The sequence below is a fragment of the Phodopus roborovskii genome, unplaced genomic scaffold (assembly GCF_943737965.1).
Source record: "Phodopus roborovskii unplaced genomic scaffold, PHOROB, whole genome shotgun sequence".
Taxonomy (NCBI): Eukaryota; Metazoa; Chordata; class Mammalia; order Rodentia; family Cricetidae; genus Phodopus; species Phodopus roborovskii.
This window is the reverse complement of record NW_026126588.1, coordinates 3,379,515-3,396,577: the sequence shown is the minus strand read 5'-3', so window position 1 is coordinate 3,396,577 and position 17,063 is coordinate 3,379,515. Positions and strand designations below refer to the sequence as shown.

Sequence of the window (17,063 nt, the reverse complement as noted above, 5' to 3'; positions counted from 1 at the left end):
TTACTTTACAAGGAGAACAGGACTGTATGAAACTGCATTTCCTTTATTTTCGCATACTTTTAATTTCAGAACAAAATAAAACAAACAAAAAACACAATACACAACACCCAACCCTGCTATTCTGTGGGAGGGGATTTTCCTGCCTTAAGGCACAAGGACAGGAGAAGAGAGATCCTCTAGCGTGAGCAGAGAGCCAGGAAGGTCAGGGCCAGCCAAGGTTTCTGGGGGCCACAGGGAAACTATACAGAGGACATGGTCTTCCCCGGGGACCTCTAAGGGGATCTCTAATCTACTTCTTCCATGCGGGAGGCATCCTCATCACCCTCCAGTGGGGGGATCTCATCAGGGACAGCAGCACTGGGCTCCTCTGCTGTCACCTCATCTTCATCGATACCTAAAAAAGAAAAATATGTCTTGAGCAAGATTGGTAGTATTGTTTGTTCAGGCCTCCAGCCAGCCAAACAACTTGCCCCCTATAGCTTGCAAAGGTAACAGACTCACCCAAGCCTAGTTTGATCATGCGGTAGATGCGGTTGGAGTGGGTTTGGGGATCCTCCAGTGAGAAGCCAGAGGAGAGCAGAGCGGTCTCAAACAGCAGCACCACCAGATCCTTGACAGCTTTGTCATTTTTATCGGCCTCAGCCTTCTGCCTCAGGGTCTCCACGATGGGGTGGTCAGGGTTGATCTCTAGGTGCTTTTTGGCCATCATGTAGCCCATTGTAGAGTTGTCTCGGAGTGCCTGGGCTTTCATGATCCGCTCCATGTTGGCTGTCCAGCCATAGGTGCTTGTCACAATGCAGCAGGGTGAAGACACAAGCCTATTGGAGATTGTCACCTGTGGATAGTCAAATAGTCAAGATGTAACCTTAGGTGTCCTGGAACACTCCACATGGGGCATGTAAAAGTTCTTTGGGGAAGATTACTAAACTCTAGCCACTACTATGGATGCTAAGAGTGCAGGGATTCAAGGATAACATGGGGAACACAGCCAAGGCCCTTTTTTCTTGCATGTATATATTGAATGTTGTAATCACTGTTATGGGAGAAGGGCCTGGTCTACACTACCTGACACCACTAACGGCATGTGTAGCTCACAACAAACTCACCTTCTCAACCTTCTTATCCAAGATCTCCTTCATGAGCTTGCAGAGATTCTCGAATTTTGCCTTGCTCTCCTCCATTTTCTTCTTCTCTTCCTCATCTTCTGGTAGCTCCAGACCTTCCTTAGTCACTGAGACCAGGCTCTTCCCATCAAACTCCTTGAGCTGCTGCACGCAGTACTCGTCAATAGGCTCAGTCATGTACACCACTTCGAAGCCCCGCTTCCGCACACGCTCCACAAAGGCAGAGTTGGCTACCTGCTCTTTGCTCTCACCTGTAGGATTATTAAATGACTCAGGGACCAACGGGCCTTCTACTGCAACCCCCCCCAATCCCACACCTGCAAGGCAGCTAGCTTTGCTCAGACCCAAGCTCTATCCAACATACCAGTGATATAGTAGATGGACTTCTGTGTCTCCTTCATGCGAGACACATACTCTGACAGGGACGTCATCTCATCTCCAGACTGAGAGGTGTGATAGCGCAGCAGCTCAGACAGGCGCCGACGGTTAGTGGAATCTTCATGGATTCCAAGCTTTAAGTTCTTGGAGAAGGCCTCATAGAATTTCTTGTAGTTCTCTTTGTCTTCGGCCAGCTCCGAGAAGAGCTCAAGGCACTTCTTCACGATGTTTTTGCGGATGACTTTCAGGATCTTGCTCTGCTGCAGCATTTCTCGGGAGATGTTCAGGGGCAGGTCCTCAGAGTCCACCACGCCACGGATAAAGTCTGCAATCAACCAAGGCAGTTACCAGGTGGGGCAAGACCAGGTGTGGTCCCTAAGCCACCCAGCCAAGTGAAGGTTTGGGAATCAAGGTCTGTAACTATCTGGGTTAGCCTCCGCTGTATGCCTGCGCTCCATACGCTCAGATACTCACTGAGGTACTCGGGTATCAGCTCATCACAGCTGTCCATGATGAACACACGACGGACATACAGTTTGATGTTGTTCTTCTTCTTCTTGTTCTCAAAAAGGTCAAAGGGAGCTCGCCGAGGAATGAAGAGCAATGCTCTAAATTCCAACTGACCTTCCACAGAGAAGTGCTGAAGGAAAAAACCCAATAGTACATTTCAGGACATGATCAACTCAAGTCCCAGTATCAGAGAGCTAACACTGAAACAATGCCACACCCCAAAAACCCCATGAGAAACTAGAAACTTAAGAATACTAGCAGCGAAAAGTATCCCTCTACCACCCAGATTTCCACTGCCAAGCACAGGCCAGGAAGTTCCAGTGGCAGTCATGAGATCCCATGGCTTTCAGTTCTTACCACCTACAGCACATCTATGTATCCCTCCAATTTATATGACATGCAAGTTTTCTCACCTTGACTGCCAAGTGGTCCTCCCAGTCATTGGTGAGGCTCTTATAGAATTCACCATATTCCTCCTGAGTGATGTCATCAGGGTTTCTGGTCCAAATGGGCTTAGTCTTGTTCAACTCTTCCTGATCAATGTATTTTTCCTTAATCTTCTTCGTTTTCTTTTTCTTGTCTTTGCCACTGTCATCCTCCTCATCTGATCCTACGTCTTCAATCTTAGGCTTCTCCTCGTCATCCTTATCTTCCTCCTCTTTCTCACCCTTTTCTTCCTCTGCCTCATCATCACTGATCTCCTTCTCTCGCTCCTTCTCCAACTAAATCACCAAATTGAATAATTAGTTGTGGAGACCTCAACAGCAGCAGAGGCAAAAGGCAACGTACAGCCTGCCACACTGCCAAGTCCATACTCACATAGAGGGTGATGGGATAGCCTATGAACTGTGAGTGTTTCTTCACCACTTCCTTGACCCTCCTCTCCTCCAAGTATTCAGTCTGGTCTTCTTTGAGATGAAGGATGACTTTGGTACCCCGGCCAATGGGCTCACCTATTAAAAACAATGAATAAAAATGAAGACATGGAAAACTATAGCTAATACTCTAATCCCCCCCTTTTCAGACAAGCGTTTGTGTACGCCAGGCTGTCCCTAGAACTCAGGAGATCCATCTGCCTGTGCTTCCAAAGTGCTGGGATTAAAAGAGTGCATGATGATTTTAAGACTTCTGACTTGTCCTCTAGAGAATTCTAAACACCCCAATGCAGACAGCCTGCTCACAGCCTGCTCACCGTGGTCTGCACGAACTGTGAAGGATCCACCAGCAGAGGACTCCCAGGCATACTGCTCATCATCGTTGTGCTTTGTGATCACAACCACTTTCTCTGCCACAAGATAGGCAGAGTAGAATCCAACACCGAACTGCCCAATCATGGAGATGTCCGCACCAGCCTGCCAAGTACAAGTAGAAGTGTTTGCTGAGCTCCAATTAACAATTAAGGAGTTTGATTCCTGGAACTACTGGTCAGTTATCCTGACCTCCACATGTAGTCATTTTTAAAACCTACCACATACAATATTGACGCAAGTTTTAGAAAACTACTAAGCCAAAAGCAATAATGAACGGAGAATGTTGTGGATATAAGGCCACACACCTGGAGAGCCTCCATGAAAGCCTTTGTGCCAGACTTGGCAATGGTTCCCAAGTTATTTATGAGGTCAGCTTTGGTCATGCCAATGCCTGTGTCCACCAAAGTCAGTGTGCGCTCCTGAGGGTTGGGGATGATGTCAATTTTCAGCTCTTTACCACTGTCCAACTTGGAAGGGTCTGTCAAGCTCTCATAGCGAATCTTGTCCAAAGCCTGTAAATGAACATACACAGCCACATTATTCCATCTGTGCAAGCATTCTCTTCACTTCTGGCATCAACCACTACACTATTACTCCCAACCTCTCCCACTGCACTTCTACGAAGCTGTTAGCACTCACATCAGAAGCATTGGAGATCAATTCTCGAAGGAAAATTTCCTTGTTTGAGTAGAAAGTGTTGATGATTAAGGACATGAGCTGGGCGATTTCTGCCTGGAAGGCAAAGGTTTCCACCTCTTCCTCGCCATGGTGCACTTCCTCAGGCATCTAAGAATGAAAGCATCACGTTACCAAGGCCCATGGCGGCTGCATTTTAAAATCCAGCTCAAACTGCGCTTTAAACTGGGTAGTGTCCATTCCCAAGGGATGAGAACCGCCATTTTTAAAAAACCTTGAAAAGCTACAGTAAGCTGGTCAATCGGAAATGGAAAAAATCCAAAGGATGGATGATTCTTCAAACGAACGCAAGTCAGAAGGGTACACTACTGCTCAACCAACAGGCTCTCAATCCCTGACAACACACCTTGTTAAAATTCAAGAATGTGTTACCTACATTAAGAACCCCAAGCAACCTCTGTGAACATCTAGATAGAAAACCCTTTACAACTTTATTTGGGCAAAAAAGAAACAGCAGCCATTTCTATGTACTGCTCCATCCTACCAAGGCCGGGGAACGGGAGGCTCGTCTCGGAGGCACTCAAGGGGCAATTAAATCAGGACAAAGAGGTAAAAGCTCTACCACTGCGCAGCCTGATCACAAGCAAAATGGTGGCCCAATCCGTCCAGCGACCCTCGTCACTGCCGGACATGCGTCGGCGGCAGCCACAAGGGGAGGGGGCGCCACCGTAACCCTCCCGCTGCCCCAGCATCCGGGCACTGGGGCGGGGCACCAGAAGCTTCCAGAACAATCTGAGCTCCCGGGAGGGGAGGAGTAGGGGAGGGACCTATGAATCTCCCCGTGCCAGCCCCCTCCCGTCTCTTCTCCTCCTCCTCCTCCACCGGGAGAGCAAGAAAGATCTGGAAAGGGAAATGGCAGTGGGCTCGAGCGTCCCTGCCAACTCGTGGACCACCCCTGCCCCCACCCAAAGAACCCCGAGCACTTGGGGTAAGGCGCCCGGGGAGGTGGCCAGGCCAAGCCCGCAGGGCCGTGCTGAGTCACGCCGAGGAGCCCGCCACCGCGCGGACCCTGCGGACCCTGCAGCCGCGCCCGGAAGTGGAGGGCAAACATGGCAGCGCCCCGGGACGGCGGCCACCACGTGCGGGGACCTAGCGCGGGGCTGGGCCGCACCCCCAGCTCCCGCGCTCGGGCTGCACCCGGGGCCCCGAGGAGCCTGGCCGCGCAACGCCGCGGGGTCAAACACAGGCAGGCCGGGGCGCCGCAGCCCACAGGCCGCCCGGGCGGGCGGGCGGGCGGGCGCCCTGAGGACAGATGGGGACGGGGAGCGCAGCAGCCCGGGGGAGCCGCGGGGCCGGGCCGCGGCCTTACCTTGACGGGAAAGCCGAGCACAAGTACAAGGCAGGGTGGGCACGGGGCGCGTCCGACTCGCACGCAGGGCTCCGGCTGCGCGGGGGTGACTCAAGAGAGCTCGCGGACGCCCCCGACCGCCCTATATAAGGCGAAGCACAGCTCGGCCCCGCCCTTGGATCCCTCCGCCCGGGGGGCGGGGCTTCGCGGCGCGCACCTGCCGCCGCCCGCCCACCCTGACGTCAGCCAGCAGGCAGTGGAGGGGGCGGGGAGGGGGGAGGGAGGAGGGGGCCGCGGCCCGCCGAGGTGAGGGCCGGGGCGTACGCACACGCCTCTAGTGAGGCCTCGCAGGCAGGGCGCAGGTCCCGCACGCTCCCGCAGACACCTCGAGGCCGGCGCCCCACTCCCAGGACAACCCGCAGGGAACACTAGGGGAAGAGCACGGAGACGGCTGGCTCGGCGGCCGTCCTCAGCCCCCACCTCCCTAGGGTGTGCTTGTGCACTACGAATCACACGCCGAGAGGACAGCACAATCAGAAACTCGTCGTCCAACTTTACGGCGTCCCGATCCCCACCCTCGGCAACCGGGAGCAGCTGCAGGCGGCGAGCAGCGCGGGAGGGGGGGCGGGGGAGGGGGCGGGGGAGGGGCGGGCCTGGGCTGGCAGGGACTCTTTGGCGGCGCGCGGCGGAGGGAGCAGCGCCGGCGGTACTGCGATTTCTTCCAGCAATTTCTAGGGCTGTCTCGGCGGTCTCAACCCCTCCCCCCGAGGCTCCACCTCCCCCGCCACGGCGGGGGCAGCCGCTCGCCTAGTCGCTCCCCATTTCCCAGGTCTTGCTGCCCAGATGGCTTCCCCCGGTCCTGCTCGTACTGCGGGCTGCGGTTAGGCGACCGTCTGCGCGTGGCCCCGGGAGGCCCACGTTGCTGTGGGGGTGTGGAGCGCGGGGTGGGCTGTGGCGCACAGAGGGAGGGATGGCTGGCTGGCTGACCTGGATCGGTCACCGGACACGGGATCTGCGGGGGTGAGTGACTGCGGACACCTTTCTGTGGACAGACAGGGAACCGGACACCGCTGGGTGGAACACTTGCCACCCCGCAGCCTCCGAGGTCGCCCACGTACAGAGCAGGCGCGCAGGGCCATGCGCCCTCCCCTGCGAGCACAGCAAGCTGTTTCTCAAGCTGGTTTCGTTTTTCTATCCCTCTTCCCTGCTGCAGCTCTTTAGACCTAGGGAGAAGGAGATAACCCATCTTTTCAGATTGGCGGCTGCGTGAAGATACTGGTCGCGGGTTGGCCCAGTCCCAGGTGCCAGAACCAAATTGCGCTGGAACCTCAGCCCTGCTTTCCCACTGAGCTGGCCCTCCATGCCTCGCCTGTCAGTCTAGCCTTGCCATTTTCCAAGGCCGCCCCTGGAAGCGTGTTGGGCTGATGACCAAGGTTCCTCCCCTTCCTTAGCCCGCTCTGGCCAGCGTCCCCCACGCCACCGCCCACTCACACCTTCACTCCCAGTGAGTTCCTGCAGCCCACCTTCCCCAATGTGCTTTCATTGTTGAACAGCAGGTCCTGCCCTGCCTTTATCCTCTCCTTAACTGTACCGTGTGAGAAGCCTGTAGAGAAACCAATGAATGCAGAGATGCTGGGAAGGATTGCGGGAAAGACCCCAGGGTGCTGCGTTGGATCAAAATGTAAAACTAGGAAATTCAGCACCATGCCCTCTCTCAGTAAAAGGGGCCTAGCTGTTCTCTAGGCTGGACATGCAGCTCCAGGGAAAAATGTTCACCCCCAGCTCTTGAAGGGCAGCTTTCCTTGACCCCTAAAGGAGTGAAAGCTAGTCTAGACATTTCAAGAGCAGGAAAATGAAAGGTTCCGTGAATAGTGGGGTCAGGAAACCCAGGTCTGGAAGTGGAATGGGGACAGAGGCATGGTCTCTCTTCCCAGGACCCGAGACTGAAACAGACTCCCCTTTGTCTGGTCTCCCACAGTGTCAGAACCAAGGCTCCTCAGCAGCTTCCTGGGACTTTATCAGTTGGGAAAAGTTCCCTGGGCATGGTGGTACACCATGTCATTCCAGCACAGAGGCGGCCGAGGCAAAAGGATTACAAGTTATGGCCCAGCATAGGTAGGCCAAGAGTGAGATCTGTTGCATTAATAGTTAAACAAAAACAGAAAAAAGTCATTTTGCCCCAACTTAGGGATTCCTTTTATGTTGCTGGGTCTGGTGGCAAGTGTCTGTCTCAGTATTAGGGTGGTTGAGGCAGGAGGATGCCTGTAATTCCAAGGCCAGTCTGAACGACACAGTACTGGACCAGTTAAGGATTATGTAGCAGATTTTATCTAAAAAAAAACTAAGAGGGAGGAGGGTTGCTTAGGGAACAAGATGACTCAGTGCTTAAAAACATTTGTCCTTGCCCTATAGGCTCATAACCTAGACCTGAATTTGATCCCCAGATCCCATGGTGAAGGGAGAGAACACCCTCCTGAAATTGTCTTCTGACCTCCGTATGTGCACAGAGGCCCAGATCCCATGGTGAAGGGAGAGAACTCCCTCCTGAAATTGTCTTCTGACCTCCGTATGTGCACAGAGGTCCAGTGGTGCCACACTTACACACGCATGCTTTTTTATTTTGCTTTTTGTTTGTTTGAGACCGGGTTTTTCTATGTAGTCCTTCCATCCTGGAACTCGCTCTGTAGACCAATCTGACTTCAAACTCAGAGATCCATCTGCCTCTGCCTCTAAGTGCTTGAAATAAAGGTGTGTGCCACCACTACCACCTGACATGTATATCTTATACACATAATAGTCTTTTTCTTGGGGCAGGGGGTGTCAAAAATAGTGTCTCTATTGCTGGGTGGTGGTAGTTCGCACCTTCAATCCCAGCACTCAAAGAGGCAGAGGCAGATGGATCTCTGAGTTCATAGGACACAGCCTGGTCTACAGATAGAGTTCCAGAACAGGCTCCAAAGCTACACAGAAAAACCCTGTCTACAAAAAAAAAAGAAAGAAAAATCTCTGTAGCCTTGCAGGAACTCAATTTGTAGGCTGGCCTCAAACTCAGAGATCAATTTCCTCCTGGGTGCTGGAATTCTTTTTTTTTTTTTCTTTTTAATTTTTTTTGGTCTTGAGGGGGTGGTTAAGAGGTACTGGCTGTTCTTCCAAAGGACCAGGGTTCAATTCCCAGCATCCACATGACAGCTCACACCTGTCTGTAACTCCAAGATCTGACAAACACTCACACAGACATACACGTAGGCAAAATACCAATGCAAATGAAATAAAAATAAATTATAAAAAATGCCCTGGGGGGGCTCATCAGTTAAGAGCACTTGCTCTTTCATAGGATCCAAGTTCCATTCCTAGCTCACAACCTGTAACTCCAGCTCCAGGGAATTCAAAGCCTCTGACTCCACAGGCACCTGAACTCAACTGCACACACACACATCCACACACATAATACACACCTCACGCCACTCTCACACATGCACACACCATACACTCCCACACATCACTCATACACACCTCACATCACTCATACACACATTCATGCACCATACACTACACACACCACATGTCACTCACATACACCCCACATACCACTCACACACACACCAAATACACAATTCAATAATGTTATTTTTTATAATTTACTTTATTTGCATTGGTGTTTTTCCTGCAGGTGGGGCCAGATCCCCTAGAATGGAGTTACAGACACCTGTGAGCTGCCATGTGGGTGCTGGGAATTGAACCCAGGACCTCTGGAAGAGCAGCCAGTGCTCCTTAACCGCTGAGCCATTTCTCCATTATCATTATAATTATCATTAATTATTATCATTATTGGTTTTTCAAGACAGGGTTTCTCTGTCTAGTTTTGGAACCTGTCCTGGAACTCACTCTGTAGACCAGGCTGGCCTTGAACTCACAGAAATCTGCCTGCCTCTGCCTCCGAAGTGCTGCGATTAAAGATGTGTGCCACCCCTGCCCAGCTCCCAACAAATTATTTTTTTAAGGTGAGATTGTTCGGTAGGTAAATGTGTTTGCACTGTGAATGGGTGGTCCGAGATTGAGTCCCAGAACCCACATCCGGAGAATTGACTTCACAGAGTTGTCATCTGGCCTTCAATGTACATGGCGTGTACCCAACCCCACACATAATAACAAAATTACTTTTTAAATTTGCTTTGAAAAGGCCTCTAGCAGTTGGGACCAGGACCTGTCCCTGATGCATGAACCGGCTCTTTGAACCTATCCTTGTGGTGGAAGGCCTTGTTCAGCCTTGATGCAGGGGATGAAGCTTGATCCTACCTCAATTTGATATGGCATGCTCCCATGGGAGGACTTACCCCATCTGAATGGAGACTGAGGAAGGATGGGTGGGGGACAGCAGGACAGAGCCGGGGAGGGAGGGGAAACTGTGGTTTGTATGTAAACAAACTTTAAGATCACGAAAATTTTTATTTTAAAAAATTGTACTGGGCGGTGGTGACGCTTGTCTTTAGTCCCAGCACTCGGGAGGCAGAAGCAGGTGGAACTCTGCGAGTTCAAGGCCAGCCTGGTCTACAGAGCAAGTTCCAGGACGGTCAAGGCTACACAATGAAACCCAATCTAAAAAGAAAAATGTGTATGTGCTCAAACCGTGAGTGAGTCTGCTGAGAAGCCGAAGGGCTTTGGATCCCCTGGAGCAGGACCCCGATTCAGTAAGACCCTGTCTAAGAGCCGGAGAGATAGCTCGGTAGTGGGATGCTTGCCTAGCATGTAACACGAATACCATTAAAAATTCCATTTCCCTCTGAGGAACCAGTCTGGGAGACCTGTCTGTGTCCGGAAGCTCCACCCCCTCCCTCTAACTGACATTCCCAGGTTCCCATTGAAAGCCTTGGCTGAGGATGCAAAGAGGTGTACATGGTAGGGGCGGGATGCAGGGCGGGGCTCACCCCACTTGGGCCTATAGCAGGCCAGGGATGAACCGGGATGGGCTGAGGAAAGGGACAGGCTTAGGGGCGGTCGAGTCCGGTTAGTGCAGAGGTCTGCTTCCAGAAGAGAGAAAGCCAGGAAAGGAACCATAGATCAGGAGCCCCTGGGAAACCTGGGTTAGAACCGAAAGTGAGCCTAAGGCAGGGGCTAGGTTATAAAAGCTGCAGGCGCCACGCCGAATTGTAACCTGAGTGAGGAAGGCCATTAGAGACAGCCTTAAACCCCTAAGCCACCAGGACCCTTGGTCCCAGCAGCAGCTGCAGCCGCCATTGTTCCCAGGATGGCGTTTGTTCTTGCTCAGGTCTCAGAAGCTGTTGGAAGGCAGCCAGCTAAAACGGGTTAACAGGCCACTGCCTGCCACTGCCGGGCCCCATGCTTTTTTTTCCTATGACCTGTAGGCAAAGACTTATCTTTATAACTGTTAGTGAGCTGAGAAAAAAAAAATCAGAAAATATAAAATCAATCCCCCTCCCATTCCTCTTTGCCTTCACTCTCGCCGCCTTTCATTTTGATTGGTTTCCCAGTGTTTTCTAGGCTTCCAGAATGCTGGAACAAGCAAATGCCGCCATGCCTGAGTTAAAGATGGTATTTTGATAAGAGAAAATGACATGAAAGCTGAATCATCGTCTCTATAGTTTTAAGTGACTTTTTATTTTTTTCCTTTATTCATTTTTAAATTTTATTTTGTGTAGGGGTCTTTGCCAGCCCATGTGCACCGTGTTACACAGTACCCCTTGGGGCCAGAAGAGGGCACTGTTTCCCTAGAACTGAAGTTACCGATCCCTGTGAGCCACACCCAGGGCTCTGGGAATTAAACCCTCATCTTCTGCAAGAGCAAGTGCTCTTAACTGCAGAGCCATCTCGCTAATTCCCCAAATGGAAATATTTTAAGACTGGAATGTAGCTCAGCTGGTAGAGAGTGTTTGGCTGGCAAGCAGGAAGACCTAGGTTGGAATCCCAGCGCTGACTAAACCAGTCATGGTGGCTCATTCTTACAATCTCAGCACTTACAAGATAAGATGCAGGAAATCAAAATTTATGGTCATCATTGAACTGCATAGTAGCTAGCCTGTCTGGTCTGTATGTGTGTGTGAGGGAGGGAGGGAAGAGAGAGAGAGAGCAGTTAATAGAGCTTGCTAGTCTTCCCAAGGAACTCAGTTTGGATTCTAACCCCCATGCTGAGTAGGTCACAGATTCCTGTCACTCACACATCCAAGAAATCAAATCATATCCTTTCTCCATATTTATTTTCTAGCCTGGGGACTAACGCAGGGTCTCTGTCAAATGCTAAACCAGAGGTCTGCCACTGGGCTTAAGCCCCTAGCCCTTTTGAAGGAGTTACACAGGTGTTGGTATGCAAAGTTGAGTCATCTTTGTCGGCACACACCTTTAATCCCAACACTCAGGAGGCAGAAGCAGGATGATCTTTGTGAGTCTGAGGCCAGCCTGCTTGCTCTACATAGCAAGTTCCAAGCCAGCCAGGTCTATAAGATTATGTGGTAAGATCCTGTTCACCACCTCCTCCTACAAATAGCTGGAGCATTTCTAAATATCAACCATACTTTACGTTATAAATAAAGTCTCAGCCAGGTGGTGGTGGCACATACCTTTAGTCCCAGGACTCAGGAGGCAGAAGCAGCAAATCTCTGAATTCAAGGCCAGCTTGGTCTACAGAGCAAATTCCAGGACATCCAGAGCTACACAGAGAAACCCTATCTTGAAACAGCAAAGCTAAAATAAATCCATTCTAAACGGGTGTAACAAGTGAAGCGTTATCCCAGCACTCCAGAGGCTGAGACAGGAGGACACAGGATGCGGAGATGACTTGGCACTCAGGACCTCTTGCTGCTCTTGCACAGAATCAAAATGCAGAGGACTGTGTGAGTTCAGTTCCCAGCATCCGTGTTGGGAACTCCTAACCACCTACAAGTCCGGCTCCAGAGGCACTGATGCCCTCCCCTGCTATCATTGGACTGGATGAAGCTGGAGTTACAGTTGGTGTCAATCACGCACTGTTGCTACTGAGAAGCAAACAGGATCGAGCACTGTTACCTGCTGTATCACCTTCCCAGCCCCTTTCTGTTTTTTGTTTGTTGAGATCGGGTTTCTCTGTGCAGCCCTGGCTGTCCTGGAACTCTCTCTCTGTAAACCAGACTGGCTTTGAACTCACAGAGATCCGCCTGCCCCTACCTCCTGGGTGCTGGGATTAAAGGTGTGCACCACCACTGGTTTCTTTCTTTGTTTTCTATTTCCTAACTTAAAAAAAAAAAATTAAGGTTTTATGTATATGAGAGCTCTCTCTGCGCATATGCCTTTATGCCAGAAGAGGGCATCAGAGATGATGTTGCTGGGAACTGAACTGGACCTCTTGAAGAGCAGCCAGTGCTTTAACCACTGAGCCATCTCTCCAGCCCTCTTTCCCAACTTTCATATTTAGCCCATTACCATTAAGATTTTGCCTTTCACAACATGAGGACTTAAGGCTACACATTCTCAAGACTGTTTGGTAGAACCCACACATTTCAGTAGACTGCAAAGCACTCAACCCATCTCACACTGCTCCCTGAGAGCTGAGGTGATAGGTGTGTGACACCAGGCCTGGCTTCTCTGTCACCAAAAGCATTTTATACCCACTATGCAGCTCAGCAGAGAAAGGGCTTGGCGAGCAAGCCTCATAGGCAGAATCCAATCCCAGAGCACACAGAGAGGCAACAGTGGAGTCAGACCCTAAGCTGCAGTGCTGAGTTCAAAGCTCCACACTACATAGTGAGACCTTGTGGGGTGTGGGCTCCGGGGCTGGAGGGAAGGAGAGTCCAGTTTTAGGCAACCGTGGGTACCAAGAACTGTCCAGCAGGCAGAGGAGTAAGTGAGGTCTGGACTGACTTGGATGGAAGACCCAGGCCTCATCAAGCTGATAGCTAAAGTTACAGGAAGGGACAGAATTGCTAAGGGCGCTATGGTAACAAAAGGGACAGGATTTGTGGCCCGGCCCAGTCTCGAGTATAAATGGACACCTCACTAACTTGCCCTATTAGCACACCATGACCACCCAATCTCTGTTCCATGGATCCATGTTCCTAAGGCGTGTGACTAACCAGCCTGGAATATTCCACGTCCTCACCCTCTCCCGCCTCTCAGACTTGACCTCTGGTGCTCCCAATCCTTCAAGGGACAGTGAAAGGTGCCACGACTGGAGTTCATGCTGGAGCTGGCTAGCCAGGGTAGGGACCAGGTGGCACCACACACATAGCCTACTTAGGGCTCTGCCTGCCACCTGTTTGCCCCAGGCACTTAACTCCTTTACAGTACACAGGTCACAGCTGACTGGATTCTGTCTGAGCCATTAGCTGTGCTCTGTGCCTGCCTGCGTCTACTCAGATATGGGACCGGGAGGGCTGCCACAGTGATCCTGGGTGGCAGAGGCACATATCAAGCACTCAAACTTTCGCCTGGCATGCTGACTGGGTTCAGCGTGCCAGGCCTGGAATCCCTGGGCATGTGGATGGGTGCTCCCAGTGTTCCAGAAGGTGGAGGATCATCGGAGTCCTGTCTTGTCCGTGTTCCTGAGAACTGCCCTGCCTGTGTGGGTTGAGTAGATGATAGGGATTATAGAGGGTTTAGTAAACTGCAGTTTACAGACTCTTTTTTCATCCTTTGACCTTGCATTTTCTACAGTCAAACAGGCAGGGCAGGAAACAGTCTGTAGCTGTTGGGGGGGTGGAAGGGGTCTGTGAGACTGTGACATTGAGTGTGCCTAAGCGTTGGGCAGAGGGACAAACCATTGTTGTCAGTCAGCTCAGTGGCTTTCCTGGTGTTACCCTCCCTGCTTTACAGAGACTCTGAGACGCTAAGTACCTGCATCAAGGTGATTGCAAGGTGCAGTGGAGGTCCCTCGATCTGACTTCCCCACCCGCACGCCTGAGTTCACAAGCAAGCCAAGGTGCTCTCACCCACCTTCCTCGGCGCCGGCAGCCCCTCCCCCAACCCCAGCATGCATAATGCGACCCCCACGGACTCATTCCTAGGCGCGGACTGACTACAGCCAGAGGTAATCAAACACACTCAGAATCCAGTAACGAGGCAAGGCTAGGTTCTCAAGGCTTCCAGGGCCTGGAGATGTGGGGGAGGGGAGCAAGTAGCCTGGGTAGACCACTCAGGATGCAGACTCCTCCTGGTTACTAAGGCTCTTATCTTCTTACCCTGCACCATCTCTGAACAGATGGCTGTAATTCCCTCGGCAAGTCCTTACTGATACTGTCATGCCCTGGTGAGGAGCCAGAGCCAGAGGATGAGAAGCCGGTCCTCCAGAGAAATATTCTATAGATCTGAATTCACGCCATGGACCGGTCCCCAGAAAAAGGCAAGAGGTTGCTGCGGTCTTGGGTAGAGGCCTTTGCAGTGCCCTGCTGACCCACAGCACTTCCCCACAGTCTGGGGCAGGAAAGCAGCTGGTTATTTGGACTGCCACAGCTGTAGAGGGCTGAATGGAGACCCCATGAAAACAGGGAGCCCCAATGGACGGCTAGGCTCTAAGAGACTGGCTAGGACAGAGCCGCTGATGGGTTTAAGGGACCAGGACTCTGTCCACACACACACCCCCAGGAACCAGATGGTCCCCAGGGACCTGCACACTCTGCCAGCCTCCTGAAGTCACCATTCCCGTGTCTACAATGACCAGACAGCACAGCTCTTTAGTGACTGCCCCTCTCGGCTCACATCCATTTTGAATCGCTATCAACTTAGTTCTAAGAATAATCTAGTTTTTGTGAGAATAGGGTTTCTCCTGTCACGACACCTCCCTTTATCCGTTTCCACATTTCCTCCTTTCTGTACCTAAATCAGTTTTTTGTTGCTTTCAAGGCTTGTGTAGCTCTGGCTATCCAAGAACTCTGTAAACCACGCTGGCCTCGAACCCTGAGCTCCGCCTGCCTCTACCTCCCTCGTGCTGGGATTAAAAGCATGTGCAATCACCTCTTCAGCTAAATTAGTTTTTGGGGAAAAAAAAATTTACCAGTCTTCTCAGATAAACAGCAAAAAGCAAACAGATACTGCAGTCTCAGACCTACTCAACCTCAGTAGATTATGACCACAAGAGGGCGCACTGACGTCAACATCACCTCGGCCGGCACAGTAAAGAGAGAGATCATGTGTTCGTGGGAGTCACCGAGGACAGCTTAGTAGATTTCTTTGAACAGAAATTACAGGGAAGCTGGTGTCCAGCACTGTGGCAGGAAGGACACCTGGCTCAGCCCTCCCTCCCCCATAGGAAGCAGAAGTGAACAGTAGTGGTTCAGCATGGCCTTAACCTCCCCCTCCCCCAGCCGGCACGTGGTCAGCAGCCATCACTGTAGTTCCTCAGGCTGAAGACTGTAGGAGTAAGATTATATTCCAGCTATTTTCCTCAACACTGATTCAGGCGCAGAAAACAACGTGTCTGAACCGTGAGTGTCTCCTCGTCCCCTTGGGGTCAGTACTGGGGACAAGGGCAGGGGCAATGAGCGCCACTACACAGGTAGGGCACGAGATGGTAGTGACTGATGTCACATGGTGGTGAGCTAACGAAGTGGACATCTTCAGAGAGCCCCGGGAGCCAGGTGCAACACTCAGTCAAAGCCCCAACCCTCAAAAGGAGTATGACATATGACAGGAGATAAGTCACATAACAGCCTGGGGAGCTGGGCAGTGCTGGCACACGCCTTCGGCCCCAGCACTCTGGAGACAGAGACGGTCGAATCTCTGTGAGCCTCATCTACAAAACCTCCAAAAATAAATAAAAACTGCAGGAAAAAAAACCTGTCTCAAAAAACAAATAAACAATATTAAAACAAACAAAACACACACATCCTGGGGTGCAGAAACGAAAGAAAATTGCATAAGCTGGTGGGGTCTGGGCAAACATCAGGGTGCTTTAAAATCAGTAGGTGCGGATTCCAGGGAGAAGCCCAAGTCCCCTGTGGTAAGGCCATGCCTACAATCCTGGCCCTCGGGGAGGCCAGAGCAGGATTGCTGTGAGTTCAAGACTAGCTGTGGGAACATACCAGGTCAGCTAGGAATGCATAGCAAGAACCATCTTGGTGAATCCTGAACGCTATTCTGAAAAGCCGAGACTTCCTACCCCTACACCAGTTTCTTGCAGCCACAGTGAGATGGATTGGAGGAAACTTGGGAGCTAGCTTGTAAGAGCAGGTGAAGAGGGTGTGGTAAGAAATACAGGTTCCCCGGGCACTGCTGAAAGCTGATAGGCCTCTCCAAGTTCTGGAGCAAGAGGAAGTCAATGGAGCTCAGGGAAAGCAGAAGAGACTTCAGCTTGTATTTTCAGCTTGCCTTACAGCCAGGGAATAGGCGGTTTGAACCAGACAGCAAAGAGAGGCCATTTCCACCAGCTTGAGTATGCTGTTTTGACAAACCAGTCATGGATTTCAGTGCCCAGCACAATAATACATTTAACCCCCAATCCGCTATCAAGCTTGACCTTAAGAATTGAAAATAAGCTGGGTGTCGGTGGTGCACACATTTAATCCCAGCACTCGGGAGGCAGAGGCAGGGGCAGGCAGATCTGTGAGTTCGAGGCCAGCCTGGTCTATAGAGTGAGTTCCAGGACAGCCAGGGCTACACAGAGATATCCTGTCTTGGGTACAGGCATTTAATGGCAGCAGAGGCAGGTAGGTTTCTGTATTTGAGGCTGGCCTGGTCTACAAAGGTCCAAGACAGCCAGGATTATAGAGAAACCTGTCTCAAAAAAAAAAAAAAAAAAAAACCAAACAAACAAAAAAGAAATACCACTACCAATGAAGGCCTGAAGTCTCAACCTCTGGGTTGAGACCCCTGTGGAGATCAAATGACCCTTTTACA

General features: G+C 51.2%; 1 protein-coding gene across 1 annotated transcript; it reads right to left on the bottom strand.

Moving 5' to 3' along the window:
• Positions 1-23: 23 nt before the first annotated feature.
• Positions 24-5,344, bottom strand: Hsp90ab1 (heat shock protein 90 alpha family class B member 1). The gene is made up of 11 exons (XM_051204508.1): positions 5,268-5,344; positions 3,902-4,048; positions 3,568-3,774; positions 3,205-3,364; positions 2,832-2,965; positions 2,426-2,734; positions 1,977-2,142; positions 1,489-1,827; positions 1,107-1,375; positions 502-835; positions 24-394 (listed from the first exon to the last, which is right to left on the bottom strand). The coding sequence occupies exons 2-11, from the start codon at positions 4,046-4,048 to the stop codon at positions 285-287; spliced, it is 2,175 nt and encodes a 724-aa protein (XP_051060465.1). The 5' UTR covers positions 5,268-5,344; the 3' UTR covers positions 24-284.
• Between the last annotated feature and the right edge of the window lie 11,719 nt (positions 5,345-17,063).

Coding starts and splice junctions, on each gene's coding strand:
- Hsp90ab1 (XM_051204508.1), bottom strand. CDS start 4,048: ATGCCTGAGGAAGTGCACCATGGCGAGGAAGAGGTGGAAACCTTTGCC. Junction 3,775..3,901: donor TGATCTCCAATGCTTCTGAT/GTGAGTGCTAAC, acceptor GTTCATTTACAG/GCTTTGGACAAGATTCGCTA. Junction 395..501: donor CATGATCAAACTAGGCTTGG/GTGAGTCTGTTA, acceptor TTTCTTTTTTAG/GTATCGATGAAGATGAGGTG.